Source organism: Humulus lupulus, chromosome 2 (genome assembly GCF_963169125.1).
Source record: "Humulus lupulus chromosome 2, drHumLupu1.1, whole genome shotgun sequence".
In the NCBI taxonomy this organism is placed as follows: Eukaryota; Viridiplantae; Streptophyta; class Magnoliopsida; order Rosales; family Cannabaceae; genus Humulus; species Humulus lupulus.
Genome location: NC_084794.1, coordinates 284,107,088 through 284,124,396, shown reverse-complemented (window position 1 = coordinate 284,124,396; position 17,309 = coordinate 284,107,088). Strand labels below are relative to the sequence as shown.

The 17,309-nt window shown below is 37.5% G+C and overlaps 2 protein-coding genes and 1 long non-coding RNA gene across 4 annotated transcripts; all 3 read left to right on the top strand.

Annotated features, from left to right (window-relative positions):
• Positions 1 to 5,943: 5,943 nt before the first annotated feature.
• On the top strand, positions 5,944 to 6,300 carry LOC133815603 (uncharacterized mitochondrial protein AtMg00810-like). The gene has a single exon (XM_062248421.1). The coding sequence runs from the start codon at positions 5,944 to 5,946 to the stop codon at positions 6,298 to 6,300; it is 357 nt and encodes a 118-aa protein (XP_062104405.1).
• Positions 6,301 to 7,535: 1,235 nt separating this feature from the next.
• Positions 7,536 to 9,080, top strand: LOC133815602 (protein AGENET DOMAIN (AGD)-CONTAINING P1-like). Its single transcript, XM_062248420.1, has 2 exons — positions 7,536 to 7,766; positions 8,403 to 9,080. The coding sequence occupies exons 1-2, from the start codon at positions 7,536 to 7,538 to the stop codon at positions 9,078 to 9,080; spliced, it is 909 nt and encodes a 302-aa protein (XP_062104404.1).
• A 583-nt stretch (positions 9,081 to 9,663) lies between these two features.
• Positions 9,664 to 17,065, top strand: LOC133816755 (uncharacterized). 2 transcript variants are annotated; one of them, XR_009885451.1, is made up of 3 exons: positions 9,664 to 10,172; positions 10,284 to 10,375; positions 16,832 to 17,065. It is a non-coding gene; the product is annotated as an uncharacterized LOC133816755 (long non-coding RNA). The 2 variants fall into 2 exon arrangements; XR_009885450.1 differs by having other exon boundaries at positions 9,664 to 10,177.
• Positions 17,066 to 17,309: the final 244 nt, after the last annotated feature.

Below are 17,309 nucleotides of genomic sequence, written 5' to 3'. Positions count from 1 at the left end.
ATACTGGTAATGATTAGATCATTGTGGGAAATGGTAAGACCACTTCAATTTCTCATGTTGGTTATGCAAATTTACCTGCTTATAACTATGTCCTTCATCTATCTCACGTTTACCATTCTCCATCTCTCTCAAAAAATTTGTTAAGTGTTTCTAAATTATGCCAAGATAACAATGCGTTTATTGAATTCCATCCCTCTTGTTTTTATGTCAAGCATCAGGTCAGCCGCTAGGTCCTTTTAACAGGTCATCTTGATTAAGGCATTTATCGAGTCACCTCCCCATCTTCCTCCTCTTCTCGGCTGTCTCCTTCTCCCGCTTTATTTTCAGCCTCAAAATCGCCTTCACATCTCTGGCATGCTCGACTAGGCCGCCCTTCTCATGCAATCGTTAATTTTGTTTTAAGCAGTCACAACTTAGCTCACCCTAAGACCTCTGGTTCAGTTTTTTGTTCTTCTTGTAATTAGGCTAAATCTCATCGATTGCCATTTTCAAATTCTGTAACTCGGGCTTCAACGCCTTTTGAATTAATACATACTGACTTATGGGGACCATCTCCTATTTGTGCTATCACTGGTGTTCGTTATTTTATTTTTTTCATTGATGGGTTTTCTCGTTTTACTTGGCTTTATTTGCTCAAAACTAAGGATGAAACACATCAAGATTTTTTAACTTTTCAAGCAATGGTTAAAACTCAATTCACAGCCTGTTAGGAAAAATAATATTGCCTCAATGGAAAAGGTAAGATAATGTTACAACTCTATGCAAAATATTACAATGGACAAGATTGATTGAATAAAGTGTTACAACTCTATAACTGAAAATACAAATAAAACAAAGGAAATGAAGAAGATGATGAAGAAGAAGAGAATAGTAAAGTACAACTCAAAAACAAAAGTTACAAGTAAAATAAAGTGTTTGGACCTAATGAAGAGATTACAACTCTTAAACAAAATATACAAGTAAATAAAACAAGAGAATAAGAAGAAGAACAATAGAATAAAAGGAAGAACATAAACCACAAACAAACTCTCACTTACACAACCTAAGTGAAGAGGATTGGGGATCACCAACTTGAACAAGGTTTAAAACCTTTGTCCAAAAGCTTATTTCCCCCTAACTCAAGCACTAAGGGATCTCTCTCAGATTTTGGAAATGCTTTCTGGAATAATCAAGCCTCAAGATGTTTCTAGCCAAGTGCTCTAGTGGATAGAAAATGGTGTATCTTAAAAGTGAGCATTAGGCTCCTATTTATAGAGTTTAGAGACACCCTTTGAATTTCAAATTCCACCAACCCCCATGGCTGTTACCAATGATTGATTGGGTGTTTTATGGAATTAAAATAGAGAATTGGGAGTTACTAAGCTGTTGGAATCGTTCAAAGTTTGATAAAAAACTGAAATTATAGAAGCTGTCAGGCATTAGGGCCGCGGCGCTAGTTCCAGGCGCCGCGGCCCTCAGTCAATTTCAGCAACACATTTTTCAGTTTTTTCCAAAACGTTCCAATTTATTCTCACTTGATTTTGTAACTTCCATACACAATATGGGAGTTAAAATCACATCTCTATCAGCCATTTCTCATATGGCTTTAAGAAATTCATCTCAATATTGTGTAACAACAAATCTACACAATAATGGGTGATATTTAGGAGTTACAAATTTGTGATGAATTTGTAACACCAAATATGTTACATGTTTGGATATTTCACATATATCCAAATAATGTAACTCTCTATTATATATTACAATATGTGACACTCTATGTCACATTTATTTAATCTAAAACATTATATTATAAAATAATATAATATTACATTATATTATAAAATAATATAACACAGCCACCATTAAACAAGTTCGTTCGGATTGGGGTGGTGAATTCCGCTCTCTTTCCACTTTTTTCTCTTCTCTTGGTATTCTTCATGAATTATCTTGTCCTCACACCCCTGAGCAAAATGGTCGGGTGGAACGCAAAAATCGTCATGTTGTGGAAACTGGTTTAACTTTACTTGCCCATTCTTCTATGCCTCTACACTTTTGGCCTTATGCATTTACAACTGCCATCTACCTTATAAACAGGATGCCTACTCGGGTTCTGCTTATGAACAGCCCCTACTTTGTTTTGTACCACAAGCATCCCTCATACTCTCATTTCAAAACCTTTGGCTGTGAGTGTTTTCCTTTTTTGAGGCCCTATAACTCCCACAAATTAGAATTTCATTTTACTTCCTGCATTTTTTTGGGGGTATAACACTCATCACAAAGGTTTATTTATGCTTGAATTGTTCCACGGGTCGATTGTATGTCACTCGGCATGCTGTTTTTAATGAAGATGTTTTTCCCTTTTCAGGCGGCTTCCCCTCAATCCTTACCTGCCTCTGTTACCTCTCACACTGTTATTAATTCTCTTCCGTTTGTTCCTCCTGTTCCTCCTTCATCCCAACCACCTCTGTCGCCTTCCCAAATAGTTATTCCTTCTTCTTCTCCCAATACTTCAGTTGTCCGTATTGTGTCTTCTTCTACCTCTCATTCTTCTTCCCCTTCTTCTAGTATCTCCTCCTCTCCTCCTACTGTCCCTCCTGTGGTTGATTTACGTAACCAACATGAGAACACCAGTGTAATGCCCCAGATTCCCTATTATGGTTTAATGGCTGGATTAGTAGGCCGGGAGGGCCATAACTGTTTAATTATGTCATTAAATGCGTTTATGCATGTTTATGAGAATTATATTATAATATGATGTTAAATGCATGCATGTGAGTCCACATTTGTTTACAGGGGTGTTTTGGTAATTTGGCCCGTTGAGGGTATAATTGTATATTTGTTCGCATGTTAATGATATATTGTGAGACCACATTATAATGTGGATTGGTTCGAGTATTTCGACATGAGACGATCTTTAAACACGATTTATCGGTTTGGTCATAACAGGTTTGAGCTCGGGGCTTGGGGTGAGTCTCGGGGTGATATTAATGATTAGAGCGTTACCGGGGATTTTAGGGTAACCAAGTATGAATTATTGGTATTTGAGGATATTGAGATTAGCAGGAATTGGGAAGCGTTAATTATTATTAACGAGATAGGTGAAAAGTGCCAATTTTACCCTTAGAATGGTTTTAAGGGCTTTAGATGACTTAAGGGTATTTTGGTCATTTGAAAGGATTTATATTACCCTTTAGTTGGTTGTAGTAGCATGTGGAATAAACAGAACAAAAACAGAGACTTTCTTCTTCCTTCCCGTACACTATTTTCTCCATTATCTCCTTTGGTGTTCTTGAGCTCTAGGAGAGGTTTTTAGCTAGGAAACTCAAAGGCTGGGTTGGTGGACTTGGTTCAGCTTGTGAGGGAGGTACAAAACTCAAGGTGAGTTCTATTCACTAAATTCAGGTGGTGCTCTGTTTTTTCTCTTTGGTTTTTCAGTTTTGATTTCTTGATAGAAGTGTGGATTTGAAGGGGTTTTAATTGATGTTTAGGTTGGGTTTTGATGCGGTGAAGTTATGGGTGATGTTTAGGGGTTTAATTGTGTGTTTGGAGGAGGTTTGGAGCTGATTAGAGGGTTTGGTTCCAAGGGAAAACGCAGGGGCGGTTTGCTGGTGCGTTGCTGGTTTTTAAGCTGAAATGCATAATGAGCCGCGGCCTGGCTAGGGTGTGCCGCGGCCTAAGTTGGCTTCAGAGGTGGAAACGCCTCTGTCAGGAGGGTGAGCCGCGGCCCATCAGGGCAATTTTGGCCAGAAAAGTGTTTTTAGCTTGGGGATTCAAACCTTAGGCCTCGGGGTTGAACCTAGTACCCGGTTGGGTAGTATTTGATGTCTCGGAGGCTGGGTTTTGGTTTGGGAACCCTCTGTTATCTTTTTTATTGATGAATCCTATATTTTGGTTATGACCAGGTGACTGTCAAGGAATTTAAAGGTTGATCGTTCTCAGGGGTCGTTTATATAGTAATTCTCACTCGAACCAGAGGTAAGAAAACAGTGTATGAATACAGTTGCACCCTGTAAAGGTATATGGCATGCATGGTTTGATATTGAGGCATGTTGGTTGATATATGTGGGCATGGATTGCATATTAAATGCTAGTGAACGCTGATTACCTATTTATGGCACTGACTAGTCAGGGACCGACTCTAAAGTCGATGATCACGCATTGAATAGCTCCATGACATTAATGCGGGACCGACCCTAAGGTCGAAGAACTTATAAGCGCTTTCCTGGTCTAAGACCAGATGTACTTAGCCAAGGTATATGACCCCGGTGACTGTTTGTCCCATGGCTAGGGGACGTTGTCCATAGTTACGACTCTAGAGTCGAGAGGAAGGTTATGTTGGTGACCAATCACCATGCACCTGTCCTGATCAAACTTATGAAAGAATCACTTAACAGTTAAGCCCTGGTGACCCTATCGTCACATGGCTTGAGGGAGCTGTGCTCATTATTGTGACTTTTGGCTATTGTCACCTATTTGCTTGGACTGATAGTCCTGAATGGTTATTATGATCGTTGTTGATATTATATCATGCTTTATTGTGTTTTCTTGCTGGGCCTTGGCTCATGGGTGCTTTGTGGTGCAGGTAAAGGAAAAGAGAAGCTCACCCAACCCTGAGTGGAGAGCTTAGGCGATGTTGTGTACATATTGGGCCGCTTGACCATCATGGTCAGGGAGTTCTCAGATGGACTAGGGGTTTACCCTATTTTTGCCGCTTAGGCCGGCGGGGACTGTAAATTTGAAACAGTAGCAACTCTTTTGTATTACAAACTACTTGTAAACATTTTGAAAGGCTCATGAGCAGTTTATTTACTTAATGAAGTGTATCCTTTCCTTTTTACTGGTTTTCCACCTTAACCTAATAATAACACTTAGATCACGTTTTTAACCAAAGGACTCGGGTAGCGAGTCAAATTTCCGGTTCCCTGTTCACCGTAACTGTTCTGGGGTAACCAGGGCGTTACAACCAACATCCCACATAATGATCATTCCATGATAACTAGAGCTAAATCTAATATTTTTAAACCCCGTTTGTTATGTAGCATTGCAGCAGGTACCCCTATTGAGCCTTCAAATTTCAGTGAAGCAAATAAACATCACGAGTGGCGAGCTACCACGACCATTGAATTTCACGCTCTCCAATCACAAGGCACCTGGACTCTTGTTCCCTGGCCTGAACACGCCAAGGTGATTGGTTGTAAGTGGGTTTATCGTATCAAGTTAAAGGCCGATGGTTCTGTTGATCACTTCAAAGCGAGACTCGTGGCTAAAGGTTTTCACCAAACTCATGGCATTGATTTCCATGAAACCTTTAGTCCGATTATCAAGCCCACCACCATTTGCTTGGTCCTTAGCATTGTCGTATCTCATGGCTGGCCTATTCAACAACTGGACATTCAAAATGCATTTCTCCATGGTGATCTCACTGAGACGGTTTATATGGCTCAACCTCTTGGTTTTATTGACTCCTCCAAGCCTTCTCATGTCTGCAAATTGTCAAAGTCTCTTTATGGCTTGAAGCAATTCCCTCGTGCTTGGTTCACTAAGCTCAGTATAGCTCTATTACACTGGGGTTTTACTGCTGCCAAGGCTGATCCCTCGTTGTTTATTTTTCGGAAGGCATCTATTGTGATAATTTTTCTGGTTTATGTTGACGACATCATTGTCACTGGTTCGTGTTCTCAGTCCATTGCTCAGTTACTATCTTTTCTTCACACTCAGTTTGCCGTTAAGGAGCTTGGTCCGTTGCATTTCTTCCTTGGTATAGAGGTCCACCGCTCCTCTCATGGCCTTCATCTCAGTCAAAAGAAGTACATCTGAGACTTGTTAATCAAAACTAGTTTGCTTGACTCCAAGCCTCTGTCCACTCCGATTGCCTTAGGCCATCTTTCCCTGCATGATGGCAGCCCCCTGAATGATCGTACTGAATATCGTCGTCTCATTGGTGCCTTACAATATTGCACCATGACTCGATCGGACCTCTCCTTTCCTGTCAATCGATTGTGCCAGTTTATGCAAGCGCCTACTACAACTCATCTTCAGGCTATTAAGCGCGTTTTACGGTATCTCAAAGGTTATGCTCATCTTGGCTTGTTACTTCAACCCTCCTCTGATCATAACTTGTATGCCTACACCGACGCCGATTGGGCCTCGTGCCCCAATGACCGCCGTAGTACTAGTGCTTACTGCATTTTTCTTGGTCACAATCTGATTTCTTGGTCCTCCTCTAAGCAAACAGTAGTGTCTCGGTCTAGCACCGAGTCGAATATCGGGCGCTTGCAAATGGAGCTACTGAGTTATCTTGGCTTTCCTCTATTTTAACTGAACTTGGGTTCACTCTTACCACTCCGCCTCAACTCTATTGTGATAACCTCAGTACCATCAACTTGGCTTCGAACCTGGTGCTCCATGCTCGCACAAAACATGTTGAGATTGATCTTCATTTTGTTCGTGAACGAGTCGCTCGTCATGCTTTGCTGCTATCATTTTTGCCTTCCATGAACCAGATTGCTAACTGTCTCACCAAGCCTTTGACAGCCTCTCGGTTCCAAGATCTTCGCACCAAACTCACGGTCCTTTCTCACCCATGAGTTTGAGGGGGGATGTTAACATATAATTAGGCTTTTCTTTTATTGTTTTTAATTATGTGTTAATTAATCAGGTGTCTCACCCTTTTTTTGTACTACACGTGTACTTGCTCTGTGTATTTTCCCCTTTTACTCTGTTATATAGACAGAGTCTCGTATTACATTTGTTTAAGGGGATATCAATACAATATTTACAATTCCTTCACAACAACAATTTATGTCACATTTACTTATCTTCTTTAAAAAAGAATTGTTCAAACATTAAGTACATTACAATAATAGAAGCGTGACTTCATTAAATTTAAAATTTAAAAGACAATTAAAAAACATTATAATATTATTATAATTTAAAATATCACAATTTTTAAAAAATCTCTAATAAATTTTGTGTATCGTAAAAATAGGAAACAAATAGAGTCAGATATTTAAACTTTAAAATTGAAGGTATATAATTCTATATTTTATATAATCTATTTAGAATAAAAAACATTATAATATTAAAATATAACAAATTTTTAAAATCTTTTTAAAATAAAAAAATATTATAATATTATAATTTAAAATATCACAATAATTTTGTGTACCGTAAAGATAGGAAATTTATAGTCATATATTTAAACTTCAAAATTGAAGGTTTATAATTTTATATAATCTATTTAAAATATAGACAAGTGTCCGGAATTACTGACAAAATATAAAAATAATCAAAATAATAATTATTATTATTTAAAAAAAAAACAATATCCCCTAAACTACGCCGTTTCATGCTAACAACACAAAAAAAATCAATTTCTTAGTCCTAGTCCTAGTAGAAGTAGACTACTGGTGAATCTATAAATATAAATATTAGGCCACTCGTCTTTCTTCCTCTAATCTTTCTCATTCATTCAATCGTACACGTACTCTTTCGGAATCCGATCATTAAAACCCTAAAACGTCAAAAACTTCCGATTATCATATAGGTCTTCAATGGCGCCTTCCTTGCCGTTGAACGAGGTTGTTTTTAAGGTCGGCGACGATGTCGACGTTTTCTATTGGAACGGGTGGTGTCGTGGTATGGTTATGAGGGTCTTAGAAGAGAAGTCGAGGTACGTTGTTCGGTTCCACAACTCAGGTCGAGAAGTTCTGTGTCCACTCTACAGTTTGAGGCTTCATATGGAAAGGAATGATGGGGCTTGGGTCCCACCTCTTCTACAGCAGGTATATATTATTCTTGTCCATAAAAGTTAGAAATCGTACTCAGTGATTTGAACGAAAAAAAATTAATTCACAATTAATATATTTTAATACTTATATTTATATATATGTTCATGACATTGTCGTAAGAATAAACTAAAATTTTAAAATTAGTCAAACCAAACTTTGTTTAATGTTCTTGATTGAATTCTACATCTTATTAATGAAATTTATTGAGGTAAAGTTTATAAAAAAACTTTTAGTATGCATGTTTGTTGAACTTCATCACAATTTTTTTTAGAATAATTTGAAATTAATGTTCTCAATTCTAGTCATTTTCAAAATATTGATGATTTACTTTAAATCCATATAGGTTAACTTTATAATTCATCATTCTTATAACTAGAGATTGATTAATCTTTTATATTTTTGCAATATCATTTTACCATAATTTTAAAATTTTAATAATAGGACAATATAAATAAATTTGATTATAATTTTAAAAGACAATAATTTATATATACATTTATCTTAATCTAATTAATGTACTACTAATATGTTCTTGAGATAAGTTGTGATATGTTTGATGCTTGTTAACTACTACTCATGCCTACAAAATCAAGATTGTCTTTGTTTAATGAAATCTTATTTGATTCGCAGAGAATGTCATCACCAACAAATTTGGAGGCAAAGGAGAGGACTACTACTACTACTACTACTACTCATAATGAATTCAACACTAGTAGTTCAATTCGCAGCAAGGAGCCATTGCAATTGCTGGGAGTCAAGGAGAGGACTATGAAAGTAGTCAAGACCGCAGATGATCACAATAAGAACAAGAATAAGCGTACGAAAATTAAGATCGTATTTCGCAAAAAACCAATAATGGAGGCGGAGGCCATATTCAAAAATGGGACTATGGTGGAAGCTAGCAGCGACGAGAAAGGGTACGAGGGTGCTTGGTACAAAGCTAAGATCATCGAGGCTGTAGGGAGTGACAAGTTCTTGGTAGAATATCAGGACCTGGTGACCGAAGATGATAATACCCAGCTATTGAGAGAAAACGCAGAGCGGCGACATCTTAGGCCGGAGCCGCCTTTGGTTCCAACAGTATCCCATTTCAAGTTGCTAGAGAAAGTGGATGCTTGGTACAATGACGGGTGGTGGGAAGGTGAAATTTCGAAGGTTTTACCTGCTGGTGCGCACTATGTCCTCTACTTCAAACACACAAACGAAGAAATGACATTCGCACTCTCTGATTTGCGGCCTCACCAAGACTGGATCAATGGAAAGTGGTATGCTTCGACCACCAATACGACGATGAAAACAGATATCTAGACAAGAATTAAATGATGATGATGATGATGATGATGATGATGATCTAGAGTATCAGTATTTTTTATTTTTTTAATCAGACATGTGGTTTCCAAAATAAATTTGGTTTTCTTTTTCTGAATATATATTACATTATATATGGTTTATTATAATTCAAGTCTTCAACATTAGCGGAAGAGATTAATTACAATCCACTCACAATTTAATTCTTTTATCATATAAGCAACCATATGTATAATGTTACCTAGAAATCATAATTTTTTTTTGTTATAATGTTAATATTAGAAATCATAATTTTTTTAATGTTATAATGTTAATACTTTGCATAGTAATATAAATATATATTAAATATTAAATGATGATGATGAACATCATAATCTCCGATCGATCGATGATATCGTACGTCAAAAATAATGCATGCATATGTATTACATTATTACCTCACTACGAGAGTATCTGTGAAACATGAGACTTTCCTCAGATTGAAAAAGTCAAATATGGAAGGAAAAAAATAATAATAATAAATTAATTTAGATATATACTTTGATTTTTTTTTTCTTTTCCTCTGCCTCCCGACCCTTTCTCTATCTTCTTCTTCTTCTTCTTCTTCTTCTTCTGTGCTTTCCTTTTGGCAAGCCACGGCAAGGCACCAGACCCAACCACCACCGGCCACCATTTTTGACGCGCGGCAGCTCATCGGTTTTGCCTTGCTCCGGCGACCTCAAGTGCCAAGTGGCACCGCCCAACTCGCCGTCAATCGTCCGGAATCGCCGGTCAAAGTTTTGGTCCGTCAACTTTGACTGTATGTTTCGGCCAACTCCGATCACCTCTGGACGAGTGGTTGATACCCTGGAACGAGCGTGGAGAGAGGAACAAAACCCACTAAGTCATTCCGGTCACCTCGCCGTTTTTCTCCGTCAAGATTTTGGGTATCTCCGCCTTTTGTAAGCGTTTTCCGGCGACATCGGAGGTCATTTGGGAAAATGAGCTGTACTTTCGTGATGTACTCATCCAGAGGATCGTTTTGATATATGTCATGCATATATTCGTTAACGTTTCCGATACCGCCACCAACCGCTATTGTACACTGCTTGGGTGAGGTTCGGATCTTGAAATTTTAAATATGGTCATATTTTATGTCATATGGACACGATTTTTAATAAGGAATGCTATGATGATAATCGTTTACTCATTTGGTGCGCGTAGGAAAAATGTGATATTAAAATCGGACTAAATCATTCTAAGATCATCGATAAGCTTAAGAGCGTTGCTTTGAGCTCGGATTAAATTCTAAAGAGGTAGGGACTCAACTAGACTATTGGACTTATTTTACTGGTATTAAATTGCATTCAACATATTCCAAATTTTGATATTTATAAAATGTTTGAAAAATTGAAAACTTAACCTGCATGTTTTCTAATATGTTCTGAGGGCACTAAGTGCCAAATATATATTTTTGTTCACTTATTTATGCAGGTTATGATTTTTGGGTTATTCAAATGTAGCTATTATGCTGCCCAATTTTCTAAAATATAAAAGGAATATGTTTCTTTCTTTTAATGTTTACCTGCATTTGGCTATACCGATGAGAGCCATAGTGATCATGATTGGTGCACGTTGTTGTTTCATGACCTAGTCTCTGTGTCATCATAGGTAGATTAGGTGTCCACTCACCTGTAGGTATAAAGACCTAGCATCTGTATACACGAAGTGTTATGAGCCTCCTCCTTGTGGTGGTTATCAGGTCTGGCTACCCGGTTTAGGATGTTGGATTTTCTATGGTGGGTAACGGGAACTAGGGATCTAGTGGACGGTGTGATGTGCACTTATAGCTATGCTCTTATGATTATTTGTGGTTTCTCTATTTTGGTTTATACATGATGATGTATGTTTTGTTTTCAAAGCTAACCATGCAAGGGTTGTATTAAACTTTTGGGTCCTATGTTATTAGTTGTTTTTCCTACTGGGCTTTATAAGCTCACCCATATCTCTCCCATTCCAGGAGCCTAGTGACGCGAACGTGAAAAAGATGAATTATCGATGGAGCCAATGTGTTTAGCCTATTTCTATTTCGTGTCATTGTCTTATCTTTTGAGCATTATGTATGTATTCGACTTCGAATCTCATGATCGGTATATCTGAATGAGCTATGAAATAGTTAGGGATGAGGAATGGTGGATAGTATTATTTTGGGTGTGTATGACTTATTAAATTTAACTATTTAGTGATTACATAACTGTGAGAATATTATTGTATTATGTATAATGATAAATGATCATACTTTTATTACTAATATTTTTATATATAATTATAAGAGTTCTTTCATTATTTTAACTTATAATTATAGTACGATTTAATATAAAGTAAATGATCATTTATAAAGACTATTTTTCAACGAGGGTCAAAGTTTGACCTGTGACCACCCAAGTTATGGATATTACAAATCTGTCACGGCCTAGGGCTCGGGTCGTGACAGAAAAATGGTATCAGAGCACCGGGTTCAAATACCTCGGAGTGTGTCACCAAATAGATTAAATTTATTTTAAAATAAAGTGTTTCGATCTATAAAAGGTGTATGTATATAGATAGCATCCATTCCTCACTAACTGGTAAGCTTTTAATTTACTGACCTAAGAAAATGCCTCCGAAAGGAAGGACAATAAGGAGAAGGCCTGCAAATGATGTCCTTGAGGCTGAGGTTCCTTCTTCGCCAGTTGCATTCCCTGTGAATGCCATTCTTAAGGCTTTAAGAGGTATTCTTGCCAAACAGATGGATCTAGCTGCCCGACAGAGCAATCACTTCCAAATTTTGCATCGGATTCAAATGTGTAAGTCTAAAGGTGGAAAGGATTCCATGGTTGTTGAAAGATGGTTGAGGCATATAAAGAAGAGTTTAAGCATTATGGAAACACCTAAGGAGTATCATGTTAATATTAATGTGCTCAAGTTGGAAAGGAGCGCACCAGATTGGTAGGAAGCCTTAAGTAGGATGAGTGGAACTGATGGGATGACTTGAGAAAATTTTGAGATGGGTTCTCGAAGAACAACATTTTAACCCATCTCATAGGAGGACTTGATTGGATCATTTGATTGCTTAAGATCAATGATAGTTAATGAGATCACTGAATGACTAGATAGTGATGGATGTGAGTGAATGAATTCTACATGAAGTTTGTAGAGTTATCTTCTAATGTTTATGTTGGTACGGTCGATCAACCTCTTTTAATTGAGCAGTTCCTCCATCCCTTACTCCCTTCAATGTTGGGTCCACTTGCCCTATGACCTTTGGAAATTTGAATGAGTGTGTGACAGTAGCCTTACGGACTGAGGCTCATTAAGAAGGAATTGAAATAAAGAATCCGGCCCGAGAAAGAGGAAATGATAGGAAAATGAACAAGAAGAACCAAGGGCGATGGTTATCCCAAGGACAACAACTTAGTGGGAGTAGCAATAGTAGCAAATCTTTAGGAAATGCTCAAATTGGGCCATATGGGTGTTTCAGTTGTGGCCAATAGGGCCATAAGAAGAAAAATTGCCCACACAACAACAGAGGTTCCAACCATCACCTGGAGGAACCATAGGGAGTTATGCTAGGTCTACTCCTTTCATAGGACAACCTAAGGAAAACCAGTCTAAGACTTCATCCTATGGTTTCACACCCACACCAGGGCAACAATCCCAATATCAACATCAGTTCTAGCCCCAAGGTTCAGGATTCAACCAGGGGTACTCGCAGAGTTTTCAAACTCCTATTTCTGCTAGAAGTTAGAGATGGTTCAATCCTGGAGGAGGCTCTAGTGATGATGTGCAAGGAGGAGCATGCCAGGGAGTTGTGGATGGTGTGGTTCTTATCTCACAATCTTGGGCTCATGTATTATTTGATACTGGTGCATCTCATTCTTGTATATCATTAATGTTTGCTAGCATGTTGGGTTTGAGTTGGGAAACTTTTAGTCCTACATTGCAGTTGAGTGTACCTATGGGAGATGGCATGGTGAAGTATCAACCATCTGCAAATCGGTTGTATTGTGTTTGAATGGCATAATTTATTAGGAAACCTGATGGTGTTACCTATAGGACAATTTGATGTGATTCTTGGCAGGGATTGGTTGTCTAAGTACCAAGCCATTGTTGATTGCTCACGCAAAATGGTGACTCTTTTAACTCCAAGTGGAGATTTCATTGTATATAGAGCCAACATGAATGTAGTAAGGCAGGATCCTATCCTTAAGGCATGTTTAGGTGGGAAAAGAAACTTAGAGTGTTATGGGAGTCTGTTTGCAATTGAGGATAAGTCTAGGCCTCTAGACAAGTTTCCTTGGATATTAGTGGTTAGTGGCTTACCAGATGTGTTTCCTAGGGATTTGCCAGGACTAGCACCTGATAGAGAGATCAAGTTTTGCATTGATTTGATTCCCGGGACTCAACTAGTTTTTACTACCCTTTATCGCATGGCACCTGCAGAGTTGGATGAATTGAAAAAGCAATTGGGTGAGCTAATGGATAAGGTACATCAGGAACAGTACTTCCCCATGGGGAGCTCCAGTTTTGTTTGCCAAGAAATCTGATGGATCCTTGTGATTGTGCGTCGATTATAAGAAATTAATTCAGATGACAATTAAGAACAAGTATCCATTGCCAATGATGCATGAGTTATTTGATCAGCTCATATGTTCAAAGTGTTTTTCCAAGATTGACTTAAGATCAGGCTATCATCACTTGAGGATTTAGGAAGAGGATATTCCAAAAACTAATTTTAGAACACATTATGGACACTTTGAGTTTTTGATGATGCCATTTGGATTGATGAATGCACCTACAACATTTACGGACCTTATGAATAGAATCTTTAGACCCTATTTGGATAAGTTTGTGGTTATTTTTATTGATGATCTTTTGGTGTTTTCCAAGACACCTGAGGACCATATAGAACATTAAACAGTTGTATTGCAAACTTTGAGGGACCATCAATTATATGCTAAGAAAGAAAAATGTGACTTCTGGATGACTGAGGTCAAAATCTTAGGGCATGTAAAATATCAAGAGGACATTACTGTGAATTCATGCGAAGAAAGATTCTATCTTACAGTGGGAAAAATCGAAGAACGTTACTAAGATTCAAAGTTTTCTTGGGTTAGTAGGTTACTATCGTCGCTTTGTGAAGAATTTTTCTCGAATTGCTATGCCTTTGAAAAAGCTAACAAGAAAGGATTTAAAGTTCGTGTGGGATGACAGTTGTGAAGAAGCTTTTAGAGAACTTAAGCCAAGATTGACTACGGCGACTATTCTCGCTGTGCCTAATAGTGATGAATCATTTGTGGTATTTACTGATGCTACTGGTACTGGTTTAGGTGGAGTTCTCATGTCAAATGGCAAGGTTGTTGCCTATGGTTCACGCCAATTGAAAACACATGAGAAGAACTACCCCACACATGACTTGGAACTTGCAGCAGTGATTTTTGCCTTGAAAATGTGGAGATGTTACTTATATGGAGAAAAGTTTGAATTATAATCTGATCATAAGAGTTTAAAGTATCTCTTTACTCAAAGAGACTTGAATTTGAGGCAAAGAAGAAGGGTCGAGTACATGGAAAATTATGATTTCACTTTGAAATATCATCATGGAAAGCATGTAGTTGCTACACAGTGCTACTTCAACAAGTTAAGCAATGTCAGTGGCAAGATGAGAAATTGAGACTTATCTAGAATCGAATCCAAAACGGTGAGCGATTAGATGGATGGACAGTAAATGTTGAAGGATTCTTATACCATAAGGGAAGATTAGTCGTTGCAAATATCCCTGATCTTAGAGAGTCTGTTATGATTGAGGCCCATAGGTCTAAGTTTGTTGTACATCCTGGAAGCACAAAGATGTACCAAGATTTGAAAAGACAATATTGGTGGGAAGGTATGAAGAGAGATGTGGCTAACTTTGTAGCTAAGTGTATGGTTTGCCAACAGGTTAAAGCTAAGCACCAGAGACCTTCAGGGTTACTTCAACCTTTACCTATACCAGAATGGAAGTGGGACGAGATCACGATGGACTTTGTGATGGGATTACCATTAACACCATTAAATCATGAAACTGTCCGGTTGATTGTCGATCGTTTGACCAAATCTGCTCATTTCATTCTAATTAGGAAGGATTATGAGACTTCTAAATTAGCTCGACTTTATGTGTAGAGTCCAAGAACTTTACTTAGCTAAGATAGATAGTAGTATGATAGTATTTATAGCATTATCTTTGTTACTGTGGATTTTTGGTTCAGACCGGGAATTATTTGGACACTCATAGTAGTACTTATAGATTTTCTAAGTTTAATCTATAGTTTAAGAATATTAAGTATAACCTAAGGTTTGATTAAAGTGACTGATATTAAGGATCATATTTATTATATTATAAGGTTTAGACATCAACCAATAAGATTTGAAGCACATGTTATGAATGGTAATTAAGGATTAAGTATTTTGGAGGATTAAATCTAATAAGGAGTAAAGTTTGAATGTTATAGGGTCAGTCAGCAGCTTTGAGTACGTTGAGGGCTTAGTCAAGGCTGTTTACTCCATTCAAACTTAGCTAAAAATGTGTAATTTCGTGTTTAAATATTCAGCGAGTGCCGATATATCGCAGCTATAGGGGGCGATATGTCGCAGCAAGTAGATACGGAAAACACGAAACGATGCACGGTCGCCTCGGGCATACTGGCCTAGGCGATATATCGCCTACAGGGGGCGATATATCGCCTCCTTCAGCATATGTTCAATTGTTTTTGAATTCTTTTCCTTTCAGCCATTCAAACTTCTTCATAAGTCCAGCATCTTTTGAACGAGTCTTCAGCCTCTGCTGAACGATTATTCAAATGATTTTCACCTAAAAAGCCATTATTTTTATTCAAGTAAAATCAAGATCTTTTCATCTCCAAACTCTATAAATAGGACCTAGTACCCAGCCATTATTCACCATTTGCTCTAAGTTCAGAAGCTGCTAGTGTTAAGTGAGTGTGAGAGTGTAAACACCTGGTTTGGGGAAAAACTATAAGCTTAAACATCATAAGCTTATCAAACACTTTGGGAAGTGAGTTCTATAGTATTTCGGTGGAGGTTAGATTGATCTTGCAAATCTTTGAGGTAAACCCGAAACTTTGTTTCATTTATTTCATGTTATTTCCTTTCTCAAAACCTTCTACTCAGTCCCCTAACCTCATTCTTATTTTGGTTAGGGAATCCAAGTTCTTAAGCATAGAAGTTGGTAAGTATGTTTTTATGGTTTAGTTTTTCCATCTCTTTCATTTCATCTCCTTTCTTTAGACTCACTCTTTCATTATGGTTTTAGGAGTGTTCCAAAAAGTCCCAACTCAGTCCATTTTATCCCGGTAACTTTGGTAAGGAAAATAGGCTAGAATCTATATGTTTATGTTTATGTTATCATATGTGTTATGTTATGATATGTTATGAATGTGTTATGAATTTGTTATGCATGTGTTTGTTGTAGGCTTGGGCTTATGCCCTATTTGACTAACAAGACCCCAAAAAGATTGTGGGCATATGCCTATTTAGCTGGTAGGACCCCACTAATCTCATGGGCATAAGCTTGTTTAGTCTATGGGACCCCAAGTAATAATGGCCATTATAATAAGTGAATTATGTGTTATGATATGTCTTTACGTTATTATGAAATTATGTTTATGTTTATGACTATGTGTTAGATTTTTCCTTGCTGGGCATTAGGCTCATTCCTTTCTGTTTATGTGCAGGAAATAAGCTTTAGAGGTGGAAAGATTCGTGACGCTTAGATGATGTGTATCGATGGTGAATGGAGTCAAGGGGCCGAGCGTTATTCGATTCGAGGATGTAGTCTTGTTTATGTTTTTATGGTTTTAAATGTATTTTCCGCATTTTCTATGTAACTCTTTTTAGTTTTTAAGTTATTTTTGTTTTAAAGACAATGGGTACCCATATCCTACTTATTTTATGAAAGTAAACTTTGTTTCTACAAGTTTCTGATAAATTATGGTATTTTCGCAAAAATGTAAGTTTTATGTATAGTTTCGTTAATGGTCCAAAAAGTCTAGAGTAGTGGGTCATTACATTATGTTGGTAATATACTTCGACTGCCTTTATATTTTAGAAAATTGGGCAGCATAACAATTGCATTTGAATAAAACACAAAAATCATAACCTGCATAAATAAGTGAACAAAAATATATTTGGCACCCAATGCCCTCAGAACAG